The following is a 27,235-nucleotide window of genomic DNA, read 5'->3' on the forward strand; positions in this document are numbered from 1 at the left end:
GCGATACAATTTTAAGCTCGTTTTGTCCACCTCAACTGAGGCTACTTTTTTTTTACTTGACTACCCCCTACTGACCAGACTGGACATTCACACCATGTCAACCATGTCACAGAGTTAGAGAAAGAAATAGAGGAAACTCACAGATCAGTGATTCATTCCAGGAATTATAACTTTATTAGGATTCATCATCTTGTCTTTTACTTTGGTCACTTTACACATTTCTCTGATTTTCTATCAAACAGACAAAACCTTTAGTGGACGTTTGTTTGTGGATAAACCGCTTCAGCTCCGTTTTTCACGTTTTCTTAATTATTGTCGAGATCTCATCACCAACAGCTGGAATGTATGATTTGGTTCTTATTGTGAGCACACGTGATTCAGGGAAAAGTCTTTCACTGTACGTGCTCTGCTAATTTTAACGGGAAATAACAACTTTTTTCCTTGTACAGTGTTCAGATGCTGCTCAAAAACCAAATCACACACTGAACCATGAGATTCTCAGAGCTGCATGTCAGCTGGAAATTAGTCTGATCAAACCAAATATGGCATGAGAATGGTCAATGTCAGTTCACAACAGAATAGAAAATGAATGATGTTTCTCCTTCAAACACATTCGCCAAACCCTGTGATATAAAATAAGATTCTTTTAGTTTCCTAGTGTTAAAGACAGCACAAGCATTGCATTTACATTTATTTATAAAGTCAACATGCTGCACAAAGGTTATAAAAAAGAAAACAAGCAATCCCAGCTTTTTTTTTTCTTTTTTTTTTAACAAAAATGAAATCAACGAATTTAACAAACCTGTGTCGCCCCATTAACTCTGGGATTAACTCCAGCATGACAGACACACACACGACAAGACGCTTAATCCTGCATTCAGAACGAGGAGGATGAGGACGAGGAAGAGGAAGTAGCTGGACATGGACACGTCCAAGATTTCACAGAATCAGCACACGTTCAAATATGACAAACAAAAACACCGTCAACACCGTGTGTGTGCTTGGACTTGAAAAAACAAGATTTAGTGATGTTCTAGTTGAATTTAAGGGATTATTTGGGTGTGTTTATGATAAATTAAGTGTGGTGGTATGAGGTATCAGCACATATGCTGCGTTCCAGTAGAAAATGTAAAAATTACCCTTTCCCTATGATATCTCGCAATTCCTGTCAAAATAATCACAAGTAGATGTTTATTCGAAATCAAATTCAGTCCTACCCGATACTGATATCTCGACATCGAGTATCTATGAATACGATACTAGTCTGATACGGTCATTTGCGTGGATCACAGCTGATTCACAAACATAATTCTCTAAATATTATTCTCCCATAAAGAAGAAATCAACAGCCGACAACATGACTCAGCTAAAATGCTGCTGATTTTTATTTACATCGTCACAGTCTGTTAACGGTGAAACATGCGATAAATAGGATTGTATCGGCTTTAGTTTTTTTCTCTTTCCAATATCCGCGCCAGTGATTTCAGACCAGTATCGGACAATACCACGTATTATATCGGCTCATCCCTGCTATTTTGCGCACATGTTTATGTGTACGACGAATTTACCGCAAACTGCGTAGGAACTTCCAAGTTCCGACTACAAGTCCCCCCAGTGCCTAGAATTTGCAAAACAAAAGCATACACGCTTTTGTCAAAGCAACACAAGGAAGGATTTAGACCGCACTAAATTATGTTTTCTCCTTTATTAGCACGACAGAACTACAGGATTCAGGTCAGAAAACACAAGCTACGCAAACTACAGAGCTGTCGATCTTTTTCTCCAGGGTTAGTTTTTGTTTCTGATGTTGTAAAATCAAATCACGTAACCATATTAGTATAACATGCTCCAACACCGGCTGCTGTACTTGGTCTGAACTTGCCATTTACGACAGTTACCGTTCCCCAACAGCAGGGGGACCTCTGGAGCAAATCCTACTTTGTGTTACTTTAATAAAATCTGCGTCAGTTTAAGTCTACCATGTCTTTAAGAACATGTTCAGGTCTTTATCTCACGGTCAGACTTTTCCAACAGGAAACTGAAGTTTATAAACCACTCACTCTCCCACACCAAAGTCCATGAGAAAATCAGTGATTTTAACATCACAGCACACAGGAGTTGTTGATCCACTGCTGCCTTCATCACTAAGTTCAAATGTCTTATTTTGTCAATTTATGGGTAAAAATCCTTTGTTCAGATTTACTTCAGTGACACAAAGCGGCCACATGAGGCAGCAGAGGACCAGCAGCTCCTGTGTCCCTGTGATCTAAAATCACTGATTTTCTCAATGGACTTTGGTGTGGGAGAGTGAGTGGTTTTTCTCATCGACTTCTCATCGAAACCAGTCTGAAACCAGAGGAGCGAGTGGTTTTCACAGAATCTTACAGCACGGGTCAGTACCTCATAGAACCACACGTGAACCATCACCTTGTGACTGTGTTGGGATTAGGGATTACAGATTGTATATCAGCATGGACGTAGTCTTGTGGCTGCAGACCGAAACTGTCATTTTGAAGCCTTGAGATTCACAATTTCCTGATCACTGTGTCAGGGTTTTTTTTGCTTTAAAAAAAAAAAAAGTACACAGACGTCAACCACACGGGTGTCCACTCATGTTCACATTTAGAGGAAAATAGATGACAAAGTACATATAATTGACAAAACTGACATCATGCTCTATATTTATTGATGTTATTAATAGAGGTAGACATTAATAAGGCTGATATTTGATTTGTTCTCAGAAACTTGATAAACGTCACAAAGTCGTTGAATCATTGTTTTCATCCAAAAGTATATTTCTTTTAGTTTTTGATGACTTGTTTCATGAATTTATTATGTACTTCATCATTTTTATTGAAAATACTGTAGATTGGAGAGACGGACCATTAGTGTGGTTCAATTATTGGTTACTGAAGTTTGTAAACCACTCACTCTCCCACACCAAAGTCCATAGAGAAAATCTGTGATTTTAGATGGCGGGGACACAGGAGCTGCTGGTCTACTGCTACCTCTGGACTTTGGTGTGGGAGAGTGAGTGGTTTACAAACTTCAATAGTGGCTAATTTTCTTATCAACTTCTAATCAAACCAAGTTCTGTTTCAAACCAGGAGTCACCCCCTTGTGGCCAACAACTACTCCTGTCCTACTTCATTGGCTTCACTTTTTTCAAGCAGAAGACTACGTCTGTCTTTATATACAGTCTATGATTTGGACAATTTAGTTTGAGAAAATTCTTTAGCTCCTTCACAACAAACCTTTTTAATGGTATGAAAACACTGTGTGTGTGTGTAAATTATATATATCTATGTCAGGGCTCTTGCATTTCCACATATAAGTACTCTGTGTGTTTTTAATCTACAGGTCAAAGTGAGTCAGACAGTTGCGTTTGAACACAGTCGGTGTGTTTAAGCGATGCAGACTGAGGTTGGCGATGGACTGAAAGAGTTACAGTTACAGTGTTGGCGGTTTCAGGCCGTACTTCCTGGCCACTTCTGTCTGCGCGTACGCTGCGTCACACAGCGAGTACAAATGAGCCATCTCCATCTCTGACTTGGCCAAGTTAATGGCCTTGTTGAACATCTCTATGGCCTTGTCCAAATTCCCCCTGAAAACAAAAAGATAACATCCTGTTAGTGATCAGCACTTTAAGAAGAAAAGTGATTATATGACGTGTGGATTTCAGAGTTGGCCGTGTACCTCTGCACTTCAATGGTTCCCATAGTTTCATAAGCAAAGTCACACTTGTTGTCTATTTCAATGGCCTTACTAATGAGCTCCAGACCCAAGTCCAGGTCCTGTTTCCACTGAAGCTGTAATAACCTGTAAAACACACAAAACAACAGCTACTATTAACATGAATCAACAACACATTAACAGCACAGTCCTGTCCTGAGGCACAGAGGCTGTAAACAACCATCGAATAAAAGGGTTCGGTTCATAAAATGTTGAAAAATATCTTGTTTTTGTCCACAAACTAAACTGATTCAGTTTTCATGATTTCTTTGTTTTACGGAACAAAGAAACCAGAAAATATTCACAATTAAGAAACTGAAAAATCAGAAAACTTGTTTTGAAATGAACTACTTTAACCCAAACTCTTACTTTTAGACAGACTTTTCCAACAGGAAACTGAAGTTTGTAAAGCACTCAGCAGCAGGGGGTGCTCACAGCACAGTCATCGCTGATGGTTTCATTACCTCATATAACCACACTTCAAAAAAACTTCAATGAACAAACATAAAAACAAACACTAAACATTATTTTCATTTAGTTTTTTTGTTTTATGTTACCCATCGTTTCTCCTACTGTATGTTACTGACTGCTCAATATTCAGTTTACAAAGATGTATGTGATGAAAACAGAGGATATTCATAATAAAAGGAGGAAAAAGAGAGAAATGTTTGAATTTTCTGTTCACAAACTTCAGTTAAGTTATTGTAGTTACTGAACTGAATTATGTCTTTAAATGTGAATATGTTCTGATGTATTTTCTGTATGACTAAATTGAAATCAGTTTAAAAGAATATACAAAATAAAAAATTTAAATAACTATAAGGATGAAATGTAAATGTGTTGTATAACATGGTTCAACACAACAGGTTTGAGGATGTTGACATTTGCAGGTTTTTTGACTTTTATTGGATTCAACAGTGCTGTAATTTATCCAGAATATAATCTGCAGATTGATTGAAGGGTAAAAATGGCTGCCTACCCCTTGTGGACATATGTGGTAGCGTTATCTGGTTCCAGTTCGATACACTTGTCGTACATCTCGTCTGCCTTTCCAAACTGTTGCTGGTCAGTCAGAGCCTGGAAAGGACACGCAGAGAAAAACCAAAATCATCAGCACAAACGTCTGAAAAAGCAGATTGTGTTTGACCTGAGTGGACGTCAGTGACACGGTACCTGAGCATAAAGAGCGTAGCCCTCTGCACACTTTGGAAACCTCCTGATGACGTCCTCAAAGCCGTCCATGGCCGTCTGGACTTGTGACGGGTTGTTTCCAGTATAAGCTTGTCTGTACTGGACGACACAAAAACATCAAATAATGAGACTTAGCAGCTAAAAATCAATCTGTACCTGACATGACTTATGCTACGTCTGATCAAGATATGGATATTATATCTATATGTTGACATGAGACAAGATCTGCTCTCAAATTTTGTATCTGTGATGACCTTTCCTGGTTTAAAAAGGCTGTTGCATTGATAATCGTCATAGTTATTATATTGAATAAATACAGTTGTGTTCAAAATAAAAGCAGTCCAAAATGTGTAAGAACAATCACTGGTTTTGGTAGAAATGATATTACTACATGGCAAATAATTTACCAGTATGTGTAGTATTGATTACAAAATACATGGAATTGACAAAACTATATGTATGTATATGTATGTGTATGTATATATATATATATATATATATATATATATATATATATATATGTATATATATTTTAGAGTGAAAAGACATGCTTGTATTCTTACATAAGAATTGCTGATGTTCATAAAGTGTACTGTGACAAGCTTACAGTAGCGTTATTTTCATTTTAAAAAAATGTTATCTAACAAGATCTGCTCTCAAATGGTGAACATTTATCTAATGTTCACCATTTCGTTACATAAAACTCACCATTTCATTTACATTGTATATCCCTTTTTAGAAAAGCAGTGTTAAGCAATAATTTGAGAAATCTGGTTTAAGCTTGCAGTAAGTTACATGAACAATATTATTGTGGCACACATGACTATTTTTCTAAAGAGGACTTGTATGTCCACTGTTACTTCATTTACAATATCCCTTTTAAGAAAAGGAGCGTTAAGCTGTAATTTAGCATGAAAGCATTTGGCAAGTATAACATTTCTATTCCTGTTTTTTATTTACTGTATCAGTCTAAATTATTTAGACTATATTTTCTTTCTACACCAAATCTTGTCATGGTTTTGTTCAGTATGTTCACAGTCTACATCATTTTGGGGAAAAAATTAAATGGTTGCTTTCATGCAGAATACTGTGTAGAAGTCCTTTTTTCCATTACATTAACTACTCAGGAATCGTTTAGAGAATTGATAAGGAATTGGATTGATAGGCAGAATCGACAATGGCATTGATATTGATAAAGACCTATCAATTCCCACCCCTAATTTACAGTGTATTTAGTCTATTTTAGAGTGCATTTACAGTGTATTTTAGAGTGCATTTACAGTGTATTTTAGAGTGAATTTACAGTACATTTACAGTGAATTTACAGTGTATTTAGTGTATTTCAGAGTGCGTTTGCAGTGCATTTTAGAGTGTATTTACAGTGTATTTAGTGTATTTTAGAGTGCATTTACAGTGTATTGTCACAGATAAACAACCTGTGTGCAGCTTTATATCCACATTTATCTCTTATTTCGGATATATAAAGTATAACAATTTATACAGATTATTTATAAAACATATCACACAGTCCTAACAGTGATTATTATTTTCTTCTCATTGAGATTACAGTTACTTACGAGAGCGAAACATTTCTGTGCCTGAGCCAGAGCAGAGTCAGGTCTGAGGACGATGCACTCGTCAAAGTCTCCCACCGCCTCGTCCACTTGGTCCAGCAGGATCTTCAGCTGATGGTTGGAAATGACAACAATAATAATAATAATAATTTAAAAAAGAAAAAAAAGATTTCCATCATCTTTCTGCTGTGTTTTTGCTGTAAATCAAAATCACATCTGTTACAGTTGTGGAGATGCCTCCTGATGAGCAGCTCATATTAAACATCGTGAAGACACTATGCCTCCTTCTTACCTGTCCTCGGTGGTGATACACGTCAGGGTTACGTGTGTCGATCTCGGCAGCCATGTTGAAGTCCTGTGTGGAGAGCATGGGCTGCTGCTGCTGCATGTACATGCTGCCACGCTTGATCAACGCGTTTGCTCGTAGCTGTGGGAGAAAAAAAAATTGGCTTGAATTGGCATGTTTTTTTCTTTTCAATGATAGTATCTGCTGTTTTTTTTAGTTCATGTTCTGAGGTTCAGCTGAGCCAAACATGTGACGTCAACAGACTGCTGGCCACTGATTGGTCAGAGAGTGTCGTCACTGAAGAGTCCTGAGCAACAATGTCCAACAGTAGATCGGTTAAAAAGACTTAAAAATCCTGAAAACATGCGTTAATCTCCAACATTTAGCAAAGGAAACTAAAATGTCAACATTTAACAGAGGAGTCTGGTGTATGTAGAGACAGCACTGCTGAAAGCTGGCCATCGTGACCACGTTTAGGGATGTCCCTTTTTCACTTCCGATACGATACCGATATTGTAGCCTTAAGTATTGACAGATACCAATATCAATCCGATATCAGCACGAATCATACATACTTTAATGACTTATTTTGTAGTGCGGAATGTTAGAATAGGCTTGATCAAGTGATATTACTTAAACAGAGAACAACAGTAGGTATGAGGAAAAACTGACCCATTTATTATTAACCAATGGGTTACATAAATTTTAACCTTCAACATAAGAATATTGGATTTTTTGCCATGTTCTTTATATACTGTCTATGGTTAATTTCATCAGGAGGAAAGTACCAAGTGCAGGTAACAGCGTGTCTTAAGAGAACACCCCCCTTGTTTTCACTATTTTGGATTAGCCCAACCCACACAGGGTGAGTGATTCGTCCCGCAGGCAAACCCGGAGCCCGGCCCCGCAGACGTACTTAGTTCCGTGTGTGGAGCTTCAGGACACATTTAAAACACCATAGGATGAGCTAGCGTGGTGTTAACGGCTAGCTTGCGCTCACTGTGCAGCCTCATAGCCTCTGATTTCAGAGGTTAAAGAAAAATGTTTAGCCTCTAAAATAGCACTAGCACACACGCTGTGGTTGTGATCATGTGATCTACATGCATCCAACACGAAGAGCCCACGTGATCACAACAGGCGCTGCTGGATAGAAGTGCTGGAGCGGAATGGACTGTTGTATCGGAGCGCTTATATCGGAGATTCTAGAGGCAGTCTGATATAATCTGATACTCTTTTTGGCTGATATCGGACCGATATCCGACATCAATATCGGATTTGGGACATCCCTAACCCCGTTCAGTGATTGAAGTACTGAACTGAAATCTGTGAACAAATCTTTTTAATGATTCACTTTTACCCAAAACAACTGCTTTACAAGTAGTTTGTGCTTGTGAAAACCACGTTACCATTTTCACGCAGCCGTGCAGTGATTACTCCAGAGGAGCCACTGTAATGGAAAACCATCCAAAACGTGTAGAGTCGAGCCGTGCCATAACGAGGCTAGGTGTGGCGGGACCATGTAGTGGAAAAGCAGTATTTGTTTATGGTAACAAACTACCAGGGCCACTATTCAACTTTTTTCCGATTATCTGTCCATTTTTCCTGTAGTAACTTTCTCACTCACATGAAGCTGTTTTACCCTGTATTTACCTTTGATAACACCATAATATACGTTTAAATCCTGCTCTGTAATCAACAAAACACCAGTGTGAAGCCACACATCTGCTGGTCTTGCAGATATTTGTTTACTTGTTTATTATATCTTCTACACTACATCAACATATAAAGACACTCACCTTCACATTGGCGTCCTGCATGTTGATGACTCGGTCTAAATCAGGTTGAGCACCAGTGGCGTTTCCGATCAGCAGGAAGAAGGTGGCGCGCAGCAGCAGGGCCTCGGCAGTGTAACGACCACCTGACTCGATCTCCTTGGTGCATTCGCTGATGATTTTGTCGTAGTTCTCCTCCTCCATGTACTGCTTCGCCTTCAGGTAGCCAGAGCTAAAAAAATTATAAAAAAATAAAGGATGGTGATGATTTTGGTCAGTCCTCCTTCACAGTGAGGCTACATTACTATGAGCATGTGCTGTGGATAGGAAGATAGGAAACCGACTTAAATAAGGTGATAAACTTGTGGCACTATAGCCTCTTTCACACTAAAACCAGCAGATATTCAGAGGTCTGACCTCTCTGTGACCTCGGCTGTCTCGCCCTCATTGTCCTTGTCTTCGTCCTTCTTCTCTCCTTTCTGCAGCGGCTGAGAGATGATGTCATCTGTGAACGAGCTGAAGTACGACTTGATGAACTGAGGCGACGGCATCATGGGCTCACGGTTCTACAAACAAAGAGGTAAACTGATTAATGGCTTAGGACGATGAATTGCCATTTTTTAGTTTGGCCGAATATTATTTACTAAACAGCCAGTAATTACAAATGACACGCCATTCTTGATCTATGAAACTTTATTTTGTTTTTATGTATTTAATATCTACTTTATACATTATTTTTTATTAAACATACTGTACATAATTGCAGTGCAAAAAATGTAGATCAGACCAAGGGTTTGCTCATCAGTGGTTGCTGAACTTAAGATATTAACACTCACTCTCCCACACCAAAGTTCATACAGAACATCAGTGATTTTAGCTGGCGGGGACACAGGAGCTGCTGGTCTACTGCTGCCTAGTGTGATCACTTTGTGTCACTGAGGTCGGAATGTAGGATTTCAAACACAGAATTTTACAAATTAACACATTAGAACTTGGTGATGGAGGCAGCAGTGGATCAACAACTCCTGTGTGCTGTGATGTTAAAATCACTGATTTTCTCTATAGACTTTGGTGTCTAAAAAAAACAAAAAAAATAAAATATCAGATAGATGAAAAAAAAGAAAAGAAAATCAGCATCAATTATTGGTCGGATTTCTAAACATCTGCCTCAGCATCAGCCATAAAAAAAACAAATCTGTCACCCTCTAACAAGAACAGTATCTTTTTGTAGAGAAATACCTTGTACTTTTCTTTGGCCTTCTCTTTGCCCAGCAGCTTCAGAACTTTGTCTGCGAGTAACATGCTCTGCTGGTTCTGGAAGGCTTCAAGAATACACACCGCTGTGACATCTGCACGAAAACAAAAGCCACTCACAATCAGCATCACAGTTTTCAGTTTCACTTTAAAAAACAAACAGACTTTATCAGAGGAAAGACGAGCGCCTCACCCTCGAGACACTCCTTCTTGTTGTCAAGTTTTTCCAGAGCTTTGGCTCTCCTGAAAAGAGCCTTGATGTAGCGTGGATTCATATCCACAGCCTGAGAGCAGTCCTGCACCACCTCTGTCCACTTACACTGAAAAAAACATCAAATGTTGTTCAAGATTTATAACCAAATCAGTAGTAATATACATTATTTTGAATATAATTCAGTTATTTAGGTTTAATGTTTTTATACATGTTAAATTAAGAAATATTATAAAGAACAAATAATAAAGGAAAAACAACAACTCTATATACACCCCTGTGTGTGTGTACATATACATATATATATATATATACATACATATATATATATATATATATACATATATATATATATATATATATATAACACAAAATGCAATTTTTAAGTGATAATTTTATTTATTATGGGGAAAAAACTATCCAAACCTACATGGCCCCATGTGAAAAAGTAATTGCCCCCTTGTAAAATCATCAGGTTACTGTGGTTAGTCACATTTTTGGAAAATTTTACTTGCCACAACCAGGCCTGATTACTGCTAGACCTATTGAATCAAGAGACGACTTAAATAGAACCTGTCAGACAAAGTGAAGTCAGCCAAAAGATCCCAAAAAAGGAAGACATCATGCCGTGATCTAAAGGCCATTATTCACAAATGGAGAAAACATGAAACAGTGGGCAACCTTCCCAAGAGGTCACAAAAGAACCCAGAACAACATCTAAAGAACTGCAGGCCTCACTGGCCTCAGTTAAGGTCAGTGTTCATGACTCCACCATAAGAAAGAAACTGGGCAGAAATGGCACATTTCAGAAAAAGAACATCATTCCAACAGTCAAATATGGTGGTGGTAGTGTGATGGTGTGGGGCTGTTTTGCTGCTTCAGGCTGTCTACCAAAAAATCCTGAAGGAGAATGTGCGGCCATCTGCTGCACTAAACTGCACTTTGTAGTTGTATATATTTTACTTGCACACACACTTGTAGTTTTATATTTTGTTGGGTTTTACATTTCGTTGTGTCTTATTAAGCGTTAAGTCTTTTGTTGTGTCTTATTTAAGTGTCAAGTTTTTTGTTGTGTCTTATTTAAGGGTTAAGTCTTTCGTTATGTCTTATTTAAGTGTTAAGTCTTTTGTTGTGTCTTATTTAAGGGTTAAGGCTTTTTTTATTTTTGTTATTTTATTGTGTATGTCCTCATAATGACAATAAAACTTCTTGAATCTGTTTGTGACCTCAGGCTGAAGCGAACTTGGGTTCTGCAGCAGGACAATGATTCAAAGCACACCAGCAAGTCCACTTCTGAATGGCTAAAGAAAAACAAAATGAAGTGGCCTAGTCAAAGTCCTGACCTCAATCCTATTGAGATGCTGTGGCATGACCATAAAAAGGCCAAAATAGAGTGGGCCAAAAGCGTTGTAAAAGACTCATTGCAACTTATCCCAAATGTTTGATTGCAGTTGTTGCTGCAAAGGGCGGCCCAACCAGTTATTAGGTTTAGGGGGCAAACACTTTTTCACACAGGGCCAAGTAGGTTTAGATTTTTTTCCCCTCCTTTAATAATAAAAACCTTCATTTAAAAACCGGGGGCAAACACTTTTTCACACCACTATATATGTATACATATACACATATACATACATATGTATAAAAAAACACCTCCGGAAATCTATTATTTAATAAGTTTGATGATAAATTTAGTTTTCAATATGAAGTGATCTTTATATCTAAAGCTCAATATGTAAAACTACTCTTTAAACAAGAACACTTTTAACCAGAGGGGCAAACTATAAAACAGTATGTGAGTTTACTGTTCAAACAAAGTTTCAACATAACACCTTTTGCTCACAGTCTAGTCAAACATGATGGTGAAAGGATTGGAGAATGTGTTGCTACACATTAACCAAAACAAGTGTAACAAGTGTTTTCTGCAGGAGAATGCTGATGCTCTCCCTTCAGGCTGTGAGAGGACGAGGAGGAGGTTAACCTAGTTCATATAAGAACAAATGGATTTCCTTCAACAGGCACCTGAACCCAGAGACCATCTCTTCAGAGGTCAGAGGCATCTGCATTGTCTTCTTTTTTTTTATCAGTTTATTAGGGGGTCACACCTATTTTCTGTGACACATGATAGAGCAAAACAGAAAGTGAAAACATCTTTGACAGTTTCACTGTTTATATCTGTCACATATGACACTATCTAAACATAGCACAAAAAGAAATTTGTGTTTGGTGGATTATTACTTTGTTGTAACAATGCTTCTTGGCAGTGAGACTTATACCCTTGGAAAGACTGTTTATTTGTCTTTTAAATGGCTAAAAGGTCTTCTCTGCCAATGCCAAATAGCTTGTTCTGCTATTGACTCTTGTGCGGCATCTCACTGCAGAAACTTGTCATCAGTAGAGTCTGGAGCTGAAACGATTAATCGATTATTAATCGAAAACTATTTTGATAATCGATTAATCAGTTTGAAGCCTTTTTCATTATTAAAACAAGATATCTGATTGAAGCTTCTTAAATGTTAATATATGCTTTGCTCTGCTTTACTCTGGAAATCATTAAAAGTTAATCATTTTGGTTTGTGGACAAAACAAGACATTTGAGAACATCATCATTTCCAGATTTGATGAACACTGATCAACATTTTTTAAGGTTTTCTGATATTTTATGGACCAAGCGATTAATCGAGAGATTAATAGATTATGAAAATAATCGTTAGTTGCAGCTCTAGTGGAGTCAATCTCAATGCAGAGAGATATTAAGATGAGATTCTGCAACCAGTCGCAGTTTCATATCTCCTCAGTCAGGGACCACTCGCCCCCCCACGGAGTAGGGCATATCATGATATAACTAGTTTACATTGACCAATATCGATAATTATTGATCATTTTTCATGACCTATTTAAAAAGGAGAAAAACTTAATTCTAAACTGAATGAAAGCATGTCATTGGCTATAAAATAAGCCAGTGCCTCAGTTACATCTTTGTAATGTTTAGATGTTTTATCATCAGCACTGTTACAGAGTACCTCAACAGGGCGGTCTGTGTATCTCCATATGTAACAGCAGATGATAGTTGATAGAGATGGTAGAATAAGTTTGTTGTATTTCCACTCTTGAGGGAGACGGTCAGCTTGCATATGTGATCAAACTTAAAGGAACCAATAAACTGCCACACTGGTGAGGTAGTGTGTCCTTTTATTAATAATCTCCTCACTTTCAGCACTCATTCTCACCTCTTCTCACTCGCTAATGTTGTGAGTGAGACACGAGGAAGAGGACAGCAAAATCAAACATGACAGTTGTTCAGTGATTGGCTGTTTGACTGCCACTCCAGAGGCCTTGGCCACACTACAGGTTGCAAACATGGTAGCTACTTGGTTACGAGGAGTTTATTCATGCAACCAAACCTGCTTGTTCTATTTTTCTAGCGCTTGCTTTTTTTTTCCTAACAAAGTTGAGTGACTTTATTGAACATCCTATTAAACGTTTTCTCTATTGATATTGCCCAGCCCTACTTGTTACAGAGAATAACGATGCATCAGAGAATCAAGAACGACGCAGCAGATCATGGACACACCTGTCACACACTGATAATGTATCCAGGTGTAAGAAAAACACAAATGGGATTTTGACAATAGTAAGCTTCACTCAAACACAGACAGAAAGAAGATGTTGCCAACCTGCTGTTCGTAGGCAGCTGCTCTGTTCTGGTAAAATGTTGACAGATCAGACTTCTGCTCTGTGGGGCAGAGGGCGATGGCCTCTGTGTAGCACTGGATGGCGTTCTCATACTTGCCAGCCTTGAAGTACTTGTTGCCCTTGTTCTTTGCTGCCTGGGCTCGATCCAGTGGGCTCTATGTGCAAGAGGGAAACAGCGACATGTTCACTTAAACAGTCAAAGAAGTGAAATTCTCACATTTGCCAAGGAATACATAAAACTGACTTATTATAATTATATAATGATATATAATTAACTTTATTTTATTTTTTTAATATTAGTGTATATCATTCGGGAATGCCCACCCTATCCTCTTATTCTGTGTCTGCCTAAAAACCACAGGCATCCATGTGACATGATTTTAATCGCAGGTTCCCCATTTTGTTCAAAATAATGCTGCGTTCCATTTTACATCGTTCACCATGTTTCAGTTGAGAAGTCGTGTGAAAACCACAGACACAAACGTATCTCAGGCCAGTCATTGTTAACAATACCAGTTGATAAACAACTTGGTATTTAACGTAACACAGACGGCGTAGTAGAGGTGGGCCACAATATTGACTTGGTGATATAAATCGTTGTCCTTCTTCGTGCGATATGATAATCGATACGTTAAAAGATGCTCCATCCACGTTCAGTTCATTGACTTTGTTTTCTATGTTGTGAATAGACAAATCGTGCACTTTTAACTTTTCACACACATTGTTTTCTTCACTTTGACAGATATCATGATGCATCGCAATAACGATTGTCTCACAATATATTGATTATCACAGCATCGTTGTATCGTGATATTAACGGTAGTGATGCCCGGCGACAGAAACTTGCAGTGACCCACCCCTACATAAAAGGTCAATAATAAAATCACATTTTAGTTGCAAACCACTTTAAATCAACCTATTAAACCTGTTTATTTTTAAGTGATGTAGCAAATATGTAATACTTGTTTTAATAATTTAATAACCTTGTATCTTATTCATTTATTTTCAGATGCTTTGTATTGACATATCTGAATAAAACTTCAGGCCATAATCTGGCGTCACGCTGCACTATAACATTATAATCACAAACATTTGTTATATTTAGTTTAAAGATTTTGCGCGTTAGTGATGAGGCAATTTTCAACGAGCTAACCTAGCAGGTACGAGACAGCTAGTTAGCAGCTAACACTGGCTAATTCACCGGGGTTCGCCGGCTGTCCTCGGCCGTCCTCGGCTCCTCTCGGCTGTTCTCGGCTACTGTTGGCCCTACTCTGGTGAAGGTAGCTGTCAGTGACAGTGTCTGTCACTTCTGTTGTCCTTGACTGTTGTCTCACATGAATGACACAGCGTAAATAAACCACGGCAGCGATAGCGCACCATGCTAATGCTCATGCCCGTTGAGTGGCTGAGTGTCACGGGCAAGCCTCACCGTTTTCTCCGGCTCGCGGTTGGCTCGCGGAGCCTCGCCGTCCTGGCCCTCCTGCACGGGGCTGGCGCTGCCTTCGGGAGTTTTCCGCTCCCCGGTGCCTTTGCCCTGCTTCGTCCTGCTGCGGTTCCACAGGTACACCGCCCCCACTCCCAGTACTATGGGCGCCCCGACTAACAAGGCCAGCTGCCAGCGGGGGAGTCCGCTCCCGGACTGCGGCTCGACTGGCTTTGAGGCAGCCATGATCAGAACAGACCGAGCGGTGGTTAGCTGTTAGCTTAGCCCGTAGCAGCTCCGGACAGCGTGAGCAGCAGAGCAACACACACACACAGTACACTTCCTCCAGAGGTCAAACCACGAGCACAGCAAGGAATCATGGGATATTGGCGGAAACGCCAACGGCTCCATGTAGTTGTAGTTCGCCATGATATTTTGTAATTAAAAAAAAAAGAAAGATTAAAAACCAACCGTAATTCATTATTATAGTATTGCTTTTATGCTTACTATTACAAATACTGCAAACTATTACTGTTACGATTCATATATTAGCATTTATATTACTATCAACTTTATTAGTATTACTACTAGTATCACAGTATGTTATTATCGTCACACTAATATTGACTATTACTAATAATATTATTACTAGTAGACATACTAATAACTATGTTGAACTTTGTCCAAAGTCAATAATACATGATTATTTTTAAAATTATAATTATACATTATATAATTAAATAATGCATCTATTATACATTATAAAATACATAATAGAAACAATAAACACATGTTACATTTTAGATAACTCTTTAGTTAATTGAATAGCTGAAAAGAAACAAACATTTCTGAAAAGTTAATTTGAAGAACAGCAAATATTATTTTACAGTATATTAAGGGTTTTATTATACTTATACCACTGTAAGTGCCTCTGAACAGTATGTTTACATCATGTATGTTTGTGTTTGTTTAGTAAAAACATTGTCTAAGAAGACAAAGCTGAGATGTAATTTATTCCAAAAAAAACATGTAAATAAGTGGAAAAAAAACATCTGCAGGGATCTTATCCTGTCTTGTCTTATTTTATCTTATCTTACATACTTTCTAAGCCTGTTGTCATGTGCTGCTCACTGTTATTAACCTGTGTAATTGAGTTCTGTATTTATGTAACTTAATCATTCATGTATGTAATTAAGTTAATAAATAATATAGTCATAAAGTTTAGTTTGAATATCATTAGCAAATTAGGTTTATTGAGTTTATTCAAACTAAATTGAACACATTGTTTTAACAAACATTTGGGTGATTTATTCTCTTATAATAAGGAGAATAAATCCTGTGTTCCATTTGTGAGCAGATATTTGAGTTCAGCCTGAGGCGACCGTCTCTGACTGTGAGTCTGTTTTCAAAGACATCTGTATCTGTATGTATCTATATTTATCTGTATGTATCTATATTTATCTGTATTTATTTATATTTATCTGCATGTATCTATATTTATCTGTATTTATCTATATTTATCTGTATGTATCTATATGTATCTATATCTATCTGTATTTATCTTTATTTATCTGTATGTATCTGTATTTATCTATATTTATCTGTATTTATCTATATTTATCTGTATGTATCTATATTTATCTATATTTATCTGTATGTATCTGTATTTATCTGTATGTATCTATATGTATTTATATTTATCTGTATTTATCTATATTTATCTGTATTTGTTGTAGCTGTAATACTATTAAGACACAGTTAGATTTTTTCTAGTGTAAAACCTGTTTGATGTTTTTAGTAAAGAAAAATCCTCATCATTTCCCAGAGACAAAGCAGATTTTATTTAGTTGAAGATCAATATTTTGCAGTGTGACAGAGTGAATGTCGTCCCTGCAGCTTCACTCATTCATGGCTCACTCCATATTTATCGACACCTTTGATGGAGTCAGTGAGTGGAAAGTATTGGAGTTTTCACTTGTGTGCCTGAGGCCTCGAGGCCTGAGTCACTGTGATGGAAACAATGAAAGCACAGGTCACACACACACACACACACAGTAGATTGTCATGTTTAATGTCTGGATGTAAAACAGACAAACAGCAGTTTGTTTGTAGATGATCCAGGAATAACAGCAGGAAGTGAGGTCACTCACTCACTCACGTCTGTGTGGAGGGACAGAGGTCGTCACTCAGTCACTCACTCACTCACACAGTCACACAGTCGCAGAGAGCGGGTCCACCATCATGTCTCTCAGGCTTCTCCCTGCCTTCACCATGGACAACGATGAAGACGACGATGGAAACTTCACTAAGTGGATGAGCAGTTACTGGGGTCATGGCGCTGAGGGCGGACACTCTCGAGACAGGAAACGCAGTTTCAAGAGAGCGTCCAAGAGTCACGTCGAGAGGAGAGCGTCACTGCCCACTGTGGTGAGGATTCAGCAACTATTATAACCTACTATCTTATTAATATTTGGACTTTGAAGAAACTTTATTAAGTTACCAAATCATGACATCCTGACTACTTCTACTTCCTCTTCCCCCTTCTTCTCCTTCCTCCTCCTCTCCTCTTCCTCCTCCTTTTCCTTCATCTTCCTCCCCCTCTCCTTCACTTCCTCCTCCTCTTCTCCTACTTCCTCTTCATCTTCTCCTCCTATACCTCTCATTTTCCTACCTCCTACTCGTCTTCTTCCTCCTCTTGTTATCCTCCACAGTCACAGTTAGACACCATGAGTTTGAACAGACTCCACACAGCCGCCATGAGCAGCAGAGAGGAGAAGGTGGAGGTCAGAGGTCACCAGAGGGCTCGACGCTCCTCCTCCTCAGATGACAGTCGACCAAAGTCGGCCATGACGGAGAAACGCATCACTACCATCCCTGAACTCACGGAGGCGCTGGAGAGGAGACTGTGTGTGCGTGAACACAGGACCAGCACGGTGTGTGTGTGTGTGTAATGTGTGTCCAGGTATTACTAATGTTGTGGGGATCTAAACCTGTTTCCACAGTCACATTATGGGGACTTGTCTTCCTTGTGGGGACAAAAATCAAGTCCCCACAACGTAAATTACTACATTTTAAGGTGAAGATATGTTTTAAGGTTAGGTTGAGGTTCGGGTTGGGGTTAGGATTAGGCCAGTAGTAATTATGGTTAAGGTTAGAGTAAGTCTCCAGGAAATGAATGTAAGTCAATGCCTTGTCCCCTCAAGTCATGAATGTCAAACACGTGTGTGTGTGTGTGTGTGTGTGTGTGTGTGTACTCCACAGAAGAGGAAGAAAAACTAAATAAAAAATTTAAAAAGTTATTGTGGTATTAAAATTATTTTCTCTGTTTTTCAGAACAGAACAGATGACGGTTGTTATGATGACGTGCGTCAGAGAGAAGAAGCTCAGGAGTTGAACTGTTCACATCATTACCACAAAGAGGTGAAACTGCTGCAAAAACCTCACTCATTTACTGCTGTAATCTGTACATTTGACAAAAGATCAAACAACTTTATTTTAAGATTTAATGACCAGAAACAAGTTAAAAACTCCTTAGATCCACTAACAAGTCTGTGGTTGACTTTCATGTTGCAGTGGTCCACTGTGTTTGTCTCTCAGGTTTAAACTAACTTATCTCTGATTGGTTGGTGAAGGTGGTTCGTAGGTTAGAGGCGTGTCGGCCTCGCAGCAGCAGCAGCAGCAGCAGTCATGTGAAGGCAGCAGCAGCAGCAGCAGCAGCAGCAGCAGCAGCATCATCATCGTGTCAGGTGAGAAGGAAGTCTGTGGACGGACCGATCTCCAAGGACAAGGAGGAGCACACACTGCGACGTCAGTTTTCCCTGAGGAGACATCGCTGATGAGGACGGAGAAGAAGGTCTTAAAAAATGATAAAAATGTGTCTTCTGACTTTGTTTCCTCAAAGAAATGTGTGTCACTAACCACCACTGACACGTTTCAATGATTCAACATGAGGTTTAAGCCAAACACGGTCACTTTAGTGTGAGCAAATGTTGGTAAATATCTCTGAGTCCGTGTTTGTACAGAATATTAACGTCAGCTCTCTGGTATCAAACAGTCCTGCTCTCTGTCTCCCCCTGTGTCTGCCAGTGCTACTGCAACCTCACAGCTGCTCTTCTTTCTTTTCTTCATTTCATCGTCTTTAGTAGGATTTTTAGTGTTTTTACATCATTTTCAGGTCGTGTAGAAGCAGGTGTTGTTATGTAATTTCTCTTTTCCTATAAAAACAGAGCACACAATGAATTTTGAGTAGTTTTCTTACAAAAACAAGTTTTTTTAGTGTAGCTGAAACAGAAATCCTGTCCTTGTCACCTAACATCACCCAAAACATCATTGACTCAAGTGTGATGTTATTCACAGTTCTAAACAATGGTTTCTGTGGCAACTGTGCACAGATATTAACTTTCTGGAAATTACTGACTGCAGCTTTAATGTGGCACAGACAGCGTCGTGGTCTTAATGAAAGATAATGAAAGATTGTGTGTATTAGTTCTTGTGGTCAATCATATTGTGTGTATTTTAAAGTTGTAAAAAGTCAATAAATAGCCAAGTGAATCAATTCTAAGTTTGTGTCAAATATTTTACAATATTATTGTGATAGAAAGTAAAAATGTTCTTTAAACATTAAAAATGCATTTTGATCATTTTTATTTTTGTTTTATGAACAAACAAACTTTCTGTCTGTGACTCCGCCTTCATTTCAAACACATTTGTCTGAAAAGTGACAGAGAGGAAACAGATCAAATATTAATTATGTCAAAAAAACACTTGTGTTTTGTGGGCAGAGCTTTGAGGCGCTGCGTATCAGCGTCAACACAGATGAGATGATAAAAAGAGATAAAACATTAACATTTATTTATTACAAACATTTACATATGTTACAAATGTAATTTAAAAAAGCCAAAATTCGAAGATCAAAGTCAGAATCTGAGAAAAAAAACAGAATCATAATCTCACAAATGTCTGTCTTTAATCTCTCAGAGTACTTTTTCCACCCAGATATTGGAGATTAAATCAGAATTCTGAATCTAATCTCAGATTTCTAATGACAATACAAACTGCACAATTCAGACTTTAATATTTTTAATCTTCAAAACTCTATAAAATATCATAAATCTGATTTATGAGATTAAAATTAAAAGTTCTGGAGTTTTTTCTAAGTTTTCTGAGATTAAAGTTAGAATTCAATCTAATTTCTGAGAAAAAAAAAACATGATTCTAATCTGATACTAACGTCAGAATTCTGACTTAAATCTCTTAAAGTTCTGACTTTTCTAAGAATAAAGTCAGAACACAGACTTTTTTCCCTCAGACTTTAATCTCAGTCATGTCTTATTTATTTCTTTGAATTTTGTTTCCAGTAAAATGTCAAACGTGGTCTTAATCCTAATCCTCCTCGTAGTAACAAATAGCTAATTCATTTAGAGAATGATGTAAAAACAAGAAGAGGAAACAGCAATAGACGTAAAATGTGTCTTCATGTGTGAACAGCAGGGGGCGTCACAGCAGACACGTCAGTAAAGAGACTCCACCCCCTTCACGTCATCCAGCCTGAAGATTCAGCTCACTTCATACACATGGCCAACATCTTTAAAAGGGCTTCTCTACAAACACAAACACACACACACCAGCATCAGACACAGAGCATTTAAACCAAATCTCATTCAGATTAAATCAGATTAAATCAGACGAAAGTCACAAACCTCACACAGGGGATGTACGACAGACTGTACCTGCAAACACAAACACACTCATGTCACACATTGATGCTGTTCTTCACACTGACATCAGAAACACAACAATAAAAATGTGACTCACCAGGTAAACGATAACACCTGTAAGATGCAAAATAACAAAGCCAGTCCAAAGTTTTTCCACTGTAACGACAAAAGAGTTAAAAATACAAAAATATACACCACCACAGAACTGACACACAATCGGCACTCACTGCACTGTGAGCGCCCTCTGCTGCTGAGACTCAAGACTCTCCAAATAAAATCTACATCTACGATATCTACGTCACATGTTCACGTCTTTATCTCACTGTTAGACAGACTTTGTAAACCACTCACTCTCCCACACCAAAATCCACAGAGAAAATCAGTGATTTTAACATCACACACACAGGAGTTGATCCACTGCTGCCTCCATCACTAAGTTCAAATGTCTTATGTGTTTGAAATCCTTTGTTCAGATAGCTGTCTTTAACAAAGGACTCAAATTAGATCAGTTGTCATGATGACTTCACTCACCCAGAAGGCGGCGCAGAGAGTCAACACCAGGCAGGTCTACAGTGATGAATGAACACAATTATTGTTCACAATTTTTTACATATATGTATTTATATATATATGTATATGTATGCTTTACTTTCACTTGTTCTTTGCTTGTTAAGATCAGCATCGTCTCAGTTTATTTATGGACCAAACAAATTACTCACAATCATGATGGTGGTGGCGAGAGCTCGGGTTTTATCGCACATCCTCTTCAGCTGTTTGAGCGGTCCCATGAGGAACATGGTGCTGCATGTGATCAATAACAATAACACAAAACATGCTCAGTCATTTCATAAAAACTGACATCTATTTATCCTCATTACTTTAAAACATATGCACATAAAGCTGAACATAAAGGTTGGGGGGAAAAAAATTAGCAGATTTGTATATACACACATATATATATATATATATATATATATATATATATATATATATATATGTATACTGTATGGATTACTGCTGGACACTCACCTGCCCAGAGCACAAACATTTCCAAAGGTGTAAAAGACAATGAAGAGTGTGAGGCCGATTCTGGGGAGGAAGAGAACACACACCCCCTGCAGGACAGAGTCAGGAATGACAGTTTTACTGACAATAAAGCCCTTTTTAAACGTGCAGTAACACAGTGCACAAGAAAACAACGTACAACAAGGCAATCAGAGATGGCAGACTTCTCCCCATTCACGCAACAAGCCTCTGGCGCCCTCTGTTGGTCATAGTGGCCAGCACACACACACACGCACAAACGTGAGTGCCCTCCAGTGGTACTTAGAGGAACATACCAGGGGCATGTGAGCAGAGTGGAGCAGCTCATGAAAAAATTATGTGAGCGTCACATTATCGCTCACCAACATCTGAAGCAGGTGAGAGGATGAAGAGGAGGAGGATGATGAAGAAGAAACTGCTCATTTATTTGATGAGTCACCATTCAAACATTGTTGTTCTTTTTCTGATAGTTTAAACCTTATTTCATGTTGGAGCTGCATCAAACACAAACAAACACATCTGTTAGTTAGTGGTGGAGGCAGCAGGCACATGAGACATGTAGTCTCAGTAAAATGGCAGCCAGCAGGGACACCAGGGTTTTAAGATACTAAACAAAAGACTCAGCTCATACAAATGTATGTCAGTTTAGTTGTTCACCATCTAAAGTTTGGCTTAATGTTTGGCCACTTTATTTTCTTCTTTGACAGCTTTTTCTGACAGGAGACTGAAGTTTGTTCCACTTCATAAGCTGCTGACACTCCCACACCAAAGCCCATAGAAAAATCAGTGATTTTAGCATCACACACACACACACACACACACACAGGAGCTGTTGATCCACTGCTGCCTCCATCACTAAGTTCAAATGTCTTATTTTACGACTTCGGCATTTGAAATCCTACATTTGAATTGTCCTCAGTGACACAAAGCTCCTGTGTCCCCGCTAGCTAAAGTCACTGATTTTCTCTATGGTCTTTGGTGTGGGACAGTGAGTGATTTACAAACGTCAGTTTCCTATTGGAAAAGTCTGTCTCACAGTGAGATAAAGACATGAACATTTGACGTAGATAACATGAGCATGAGCCAGAGAAACCAGTGCTGACGATGTGTCAATAAATCAAACCACACTAAAAAAAACACATGAACTGTGCCTTTAAACTTGATAAAGTATGAGAAAGGGAAATAAAAGCAGCAGCAGAGACAGAGTTATTGTCTCTGAATGAATGAACACACGCGCACTCAACATTCCTCACAGCCAGAATTACCTGAAGAACCACATCGTCATCATCACCATCTTCTTCATACACGCGCACTCACCAGCACCGTGAAGGCGGCTCCCACCACGAAACACGCCACGAAGCCTTTGATGCGCGTGGCCCAGCTCAGCGACGAGGCTTCATTTACAGTCTGTCACGTGACAAACAAACACATACACACATCATATATTTATATGTGTATATATGTATCCAAGGAGTGACGTTACAGTTCATTCACAGTGACATCATCACAGTTTTACCTCTAACACGGTCCTGTCTTCCCTGCGCGCTTCTTCTCCACTGAGCACCGACTTCAGTTTATCCATCGCCCACCAACGATTAACGACGATTACTAACGATTAACGATCCTTTGACTTAGATTACCGTTAATGTCCGTGTCTGCGTGGACAAACAGCGTCACATCGCAGCCTCACCTGTTTACCTGTTTACCTGCACACACAGGTGGAAGAACACTTCCTGTTCATCACACCTGAGCAGAGAGAGGCAAGGGAGATAGGAGGAGGAGGAGGAGCAAAGAGGAGGAAGAGGAGAAAGAGGTCTCACTCTGAGATTTGTTTCACTTTTTCCGTTTCATTCATTTATATGTTTATTTATGATATAATCTAAGATTGTATATGTATTTATCAATTATATCCGGTCTTCCCTCAGCGTCTCCTCAGCTTCTTTTTTCATATTTGATCGTTTCCGGCCTTAATTATTTGATTTTAATAATTAATTCTCTCACACATTCACGTCTATTTCTTTCTAAAAGTTGGAAAGGTATTCATTATCAACTGTGAACTGTTTACGTACTCCGGTACAGTAGGTGGTGCCATTACGCTTTAAAGCGGAAAGGAGAGAGCTTTTATTTTGACAAGCGTGAACCGGAAGTGTGCACTGACTTTATTTTCGGTCGGTTTCTCCGAAGATATGCAGGTAACGTTGCTTTGCTGGTAAAATTGCGATAATGTTATAAAACTGTGATAAATTATTTGGTGGTTTTTTATGTAGTTTTTCTTGATTAATACATCTTGATAATCCGTTAGATTAGCTCGCACGGTTGTTAGCGCGTTAGCTGGCTAGCATAACAATGACGATAATCAGTAAAAATTCAGTGGAATTTTTTTTTACCATAGAAAGGGTAAAAATAAACTGGAGTTGCAAATGACGATTATTTTATTCCGTCTATTATTTTTTATGATTAAGCGACTTATCGTGTGGTCCATAACACGTCTGTTGATTGATGAGTGTTTGTCGAACCTGGAAATTATGTTCTCAAATGTATTGTTTTTGTCTACAAACTAGAAAATATTCACATTAAAGAAGCTGAAACAATCAGAAATCTTGTTTAATCATGAAAAAGCTTCTAACCGATTAATCGATTGTCAAAATAGTTGACTATTAATTTAGTAATCGATTAATAATCAATTAATTTTGTAATTGTTTCGGCTCTAAAATGAACTCCTGTGTTTCACTGTATGAACATTCTTTTATACGCACGACGTATCGACAGATAAAATGTACGACATTTTTGTTTATTTCTGTTTATTTTTGTTGCAGCACAGAGAGGAGAAGCAGCTGGAGGCGTCAGTGGAGTCTCTGGCTTCACGAGTGGCTCACGTCAAAAACGCTCTGCACAGTTTCATTTATAAGTTAGAGAATGAATATGAGCGATTAGCCTGGTGAGTATTTAACCATGTTACAACAGTAAAGGGAACTTTAAGAGCTCTGTTTATTATGCTGTAGCTAATCATGTTTTTGTGTAACAGTTATTTAAAAAACACTGTTTTTTTTAATCATTGAGAACATCCCAGGTTTGACAAACACTGATTATGGAGGCATATTAGTATTTCAGCCAGGAAATGGTCTCCAAAACACAATCATTTTTTCATTTTTGCATTATTTAGCATAACCAGAACAAATACACAATCTATCTGTTTCTGTAAAGATGTTTACCAACATGAGAGAAGCTGAATTCTAATAGCATCCATGCTTCATTTCTGTTATTCTCCAAATAAAGCTTGAGCCTCACTGGGCTGAAAACTTCACAGCTCTCGTCATCATTTTCTCCATAACATGATAAGCATTTGTTGACATTTTATGAACCAAACCAAACAAAGTACTCCATTAATCGAGAAAATAATCAACAAATGAATTGACTAGGGAAAATAATTGCTATTTGTAGCCCTCCTATCCCATAATGTGGCCCCACAGCTGTTCGTTGTCTCTGTGGAGTGATCTCTCAGTCAGATCCTGTGACGTTTGTCTTTCAGGCCGTCAGTGCTGGACAACTTCGCTCTTCTCTCCGGTCAACTCAACACCATCAACAAACTCCTGAAGAACGAGAAGACGCCGTCCTTTCGTAACCAGGTCATAATTCCACTGCTCTTGTCTCCGGACAGAGATGAAGACCTTGCGGTGAGTATTTCTGACACATCCACGACGGCCTGAGTTGAGCTTCTGTTTGTTCATCTCTGCCCTTTGTTTTTCTCCGTCAGAAACTCACAGAGCAGCGAGTCCCGGTGTTCAGCCATGAGATCGTACCTGATTACCTGCGAACCAAGCCTGATCCTGAGGTGGAGGAGCAGGAGAAGCAGCTGAGTACTGAGGCGGCACGCATCGGCCCTGAAGTGGCACAGGTCAGAGAGCTTCTCTGCACTCTTTTCTTTATATACTGTATAAAAATGACACTCTAGAGTTTTAAAAGCTCTTAAATGTAACGGTTAAAACCTACAGAAACCTTGTGTGTTGAGTATTTAACTCTAACTTCAGCTGCTGCTGCTGTGTTTGTTCTGTACAGAAACAAATCCAGGCGTTGAATAAGGTTTGTTCTAATCTACTGGAGAAGCTGAACAATCCTCGAGACGACAGAGACACAGAGACTTCATGTAGGTTTAACCTTCGTCCTCTGGCTCCTGTTGTTTGTAAAGGAACATGTAGCTTTTTATTCTTATTGTATTTTTCAGCGTTGAGACAAAACAAACCCTCGTTTAACCCGGCTGATACAAACGCTCTGGTCGGAGCCGTGGCGTTTGGAAAAGGTCTTTCCAAGTGCAGACCTCCTGGTCCAGTGGCTCCCACTCATCCAGGACAGGGGCCCATGATGAGCGGAGGGCCCACCTTACAGCAGGTCACTATAGGAGGAGGTTCAGGTCAGCAGGCAGGGATGGGAGGACCTGGGGCTCCACAGCAGCAGGGACAGCCCGGTAAGAGGCTTTTTAAAAGTCCTTTTGTCACAGTGTCACAAGTCTTTGATTTCTATTATATAACTTTTTCTCTCTTCTGTTTTTGAAAATAACTTTTCAGGAAAAATGCCGAGCAGCATCAAGACCAACATCAAATCTGCGTCTGGTTCCATGCATCCTTATACCCGGTCTCTGCCGCAGCAGTGAACACGTCTCTCAATAACTCAATAATCTTCTGACTAAATGAAATTGTGGGTCAATGATCCATGGACCGCAGCCCATTGTCTTCCTGTTTTTGGTGTATTCCAAGTTGTCGGTGTATAAAGCTAAAGTTTGTGTGACTCACACTCAGTCTGTGACTCTGAGCTGCAGTGTTTGAGCCACTAGGTGGCAGTGTGACATCAGTGACTGTGTTACAGCTGCCCGTGTTTGCAACTGTACAAATAAAAAACCCCACTGTTCTAATAAAAGATGTAATAAAAAAGAAGACTTAATTGTTTGTGAAATGAATTATTTTCAGTCTGTGTTTAAATAACACACAGATACTGATTGGCTGTGTATTTTAACAAAGTAATTATTTGAACTATTGTTCGAGCTATTGATAGATAAACAGCTTCAGGGATTCATGGATACCATTTGAGGAGCATTTGAGGTGTAATGTAACTTTTGATGAATAAACTAAATAAATAAAACCTTTTTTTAACAAAACGTTTTTCTAGTTATTATCTGACAATAAAAGGACGAGAAGAATTTACACTGAGTTTAATATATTATACATATTGTATTTATGTTGTAGACTGAAGATGGTGTAGATTTCTCTGTCTTAAGAATAATTTAGATGCTTAATTTTGTTGTCAGACAAACTGCAGTTTATGTTAGTTTGTAAACCACTCACTC

General features: G+C 38.6%; 4 protein-coding genes across 4 annotated transcripts; 2 read left to right on the forward strand and 2 right to left on the reverse strand.

Annotated features, from left to right (window-relative positions):
• Positions 1-2,566: 2,566 nt before the first annotated feature.
• tomm70a (translocase of outer mitochondrial membrane 70 homolog A (S. cerevisiae)) lies at positions 2,567-15,480 on the reverse strand. The gene is made up of 12 exons (XM_044014937.1): positions 15,143-15,480; positions 13,695-13,868; positions 10,003-10,129; positions 9,795-9,904; positions 8,973-9,121; positions 8,580-8,787; positions 6,790-6,924; positions 6,501-6,608; positions 4,906-5,022; positions 4,712-4,809; positions 3,697-3,819; positions 2,567-3,604 (listed from the first exon to the last, which is right to left on the reverse strand). Exons 1-12 carry the CDS (start codon positions 15,380-15,382, stop codon positions 3,451-3,453), a joined length of 1,743 nt encoding a protein of 580 aa, XP_043870872.1. The 5' UTR covers positions 15,383-15,480; the 3' UTR covers positions 2,567-3,450.
• Positions 15,481-16,842: 1,362 nt separating this feature from the next.
• Positions 16,843-19,691, forward strand: lnp1 (leukemia NUP98 fusion partner 1). Its single transcript, XM_044014920.1, has 4 exons — positions 16,843-17,563; positions 17,848-18,069; positions 18,470-18,556; positions 18,769-19,691. Exons 1-4 carry the CDS (start codon positions 17,378-17,380, stop codon positions 18,970-18,972), a joined length of 699 nt encoding a protein of 232 aa, XP_043870855.1. The 5' UTR covers positions 16,843-17,377; the 3' UTR covers positions 18,973-19,691.
• A 168-nt stretch (positions 19,692-19,859) lies between these two features.
• sft2d2a (SFT2 domain containing 2a) lies at positions 19,860-23,650 on the reverse strand. Its single transcript, XM_044014919.1, has 8 exons — positions 23,414-23,650; positions 23,215-23,304; positions 21,883-21,968; positions 21,573-21,654; positions 21,385-21,420; positions 20,951-21,009; positions 20,836-20,865; positions 19,860-20,736 (listed from the first exon to the last, which is right to left on the reverse strand). The coding sequence occupies exons 1-8, from the start codon at positions 23,477-23,479 to the stop codon at positions 20,697-20,699; spliced, it is 489 nt and encodes a 162-aa protein (XP_043870854.1). The 5' UTR covers positions 23,480-23,650; the 3' UTR covers positions 19,860-20,696.
• A 372-nt stretch (positions 23,651-24,022) lies between these two features.
• On the forward strand, positions 24,023-26,825 carry med8 (mediator complex subunit 8). Its single transcript, XM_044014900.1, has 7 exons — positions 24,023-24,089; positions 24,714-24,835; positions 25,427-25,571; positions 25,652-25,792; positions 25,954-26,041; positions 26,120-26,359; positions 26,460-26,825. The coding sequence occupies exons 1-7, from the start codon at positions 24,084-24,086 to the stop codon at positions 26,543-26,545; spliced, it is 828 nt and encodes a 275-aa protein (XP_043870835.1). The 5' UTR covers positions 24,023-24,083; the 3' UTR covers positions 26,546-26,825.
• The last annotated feature ends 410 nt before the right edge of the window (positions 26,826-27,235 follow it).

The sequence above is a fragment of the Solea senegalensis genome, unplaced genomic scaffold (genome assembly GCF_019176455.1).
Source record: "Solea senegalensis isolate Sse05_10M unplaced genomic scaffold, IFAPA_SoseM_1 scf7180000012646, whole genome shotgun sequence".
Lineage (NCBI taxonomy): Eukaryota > Metazoa > Chordata > Actinopteri > Pleuronectiformes > Soleidae > Solea > Solea senegalensis.

Bases quoted from the DNA above. Each gene is read 5' to 3' on its own strand.
- tomm70a (XM_044014937.1), bottom strand. From the start codon at position 15,382: ATGGCTGCCTCAAAGCCAGTCGAGCCGCAGTCCGGGAGCGGACTCCCC. The intron at 10,130-13,694 runs GTTGGCAACATC...TGTTTTTTTCAG, and splicing joins CAGCTGCCTACGAACAGCAG to TGTAAGTGGACAGAGGTGGT. The intron at 3,820-4,711 runs GTAGGCAGCCAT...TGTGTTTTACAG, and splicing joins ACCACATATGTCCACAAGGG to GTTATTACAGCTTCAGTGGA.
- lnp1 (XM_044014920.1), top strand. From the start codon at position 17,378: ATGTCTCTCAGGCTTCTCCCTGCCTTCACCATGGACAACGATGAAGAC. The intron at 18,070-18,469 runs GTGTGTGTGTGT...TCTGTTTTTCAG, and splicing joins GTGAACACAGGACCAGCACG to AACAGAACAGATGACGGTTG. The intron at 18,557-18,768 runs GTGAAACTGCTG...TGGTTGGTGAAG, and splicing joins CACATCATTACCACAAAGAG to GTGGTTCGTAGGTTAGAGGC.
- sft2d2a (XM_044014919.1), bottom strand. From the start codon at position 23,479: ATGGATAAACTGAAGTCGGTGCTCAGTGGAGAAGAAGCGCGCAGGGAA. The intron at 21,969-23,214 runs GTGAGTGCGCGT...TCTGTCCTGCAG, and splicing joins GAGCCGCCTTCACGGTGCTG to GGGGTGTGTGTTCTCTTCCT. The intron at 21,010-21,384 runs GTGAGTGAAGTC...TTGTCGTTACAG, and splicing joins CTCTCTGCGCCGCCTTCTGG to TGGAAAAACTTTGGACTGGC.
- med8 (XM_044014900.1), top strand. The intron at 24,836-25,426 runs GTGAGTATTTAA...TTTGTCTTTCAG, and splicing joins GAATATGAGCGATTAGCCTG to GCCGTCAGTGCTGGACAACT. The intron at 25,793-25,953 runs GTCAGAGAGCTT...TGTTCTGTACAG, and splicing joins TCGGCCCTGAAGTGGCACAG to AAACAAATCCAGGCGTTGAA.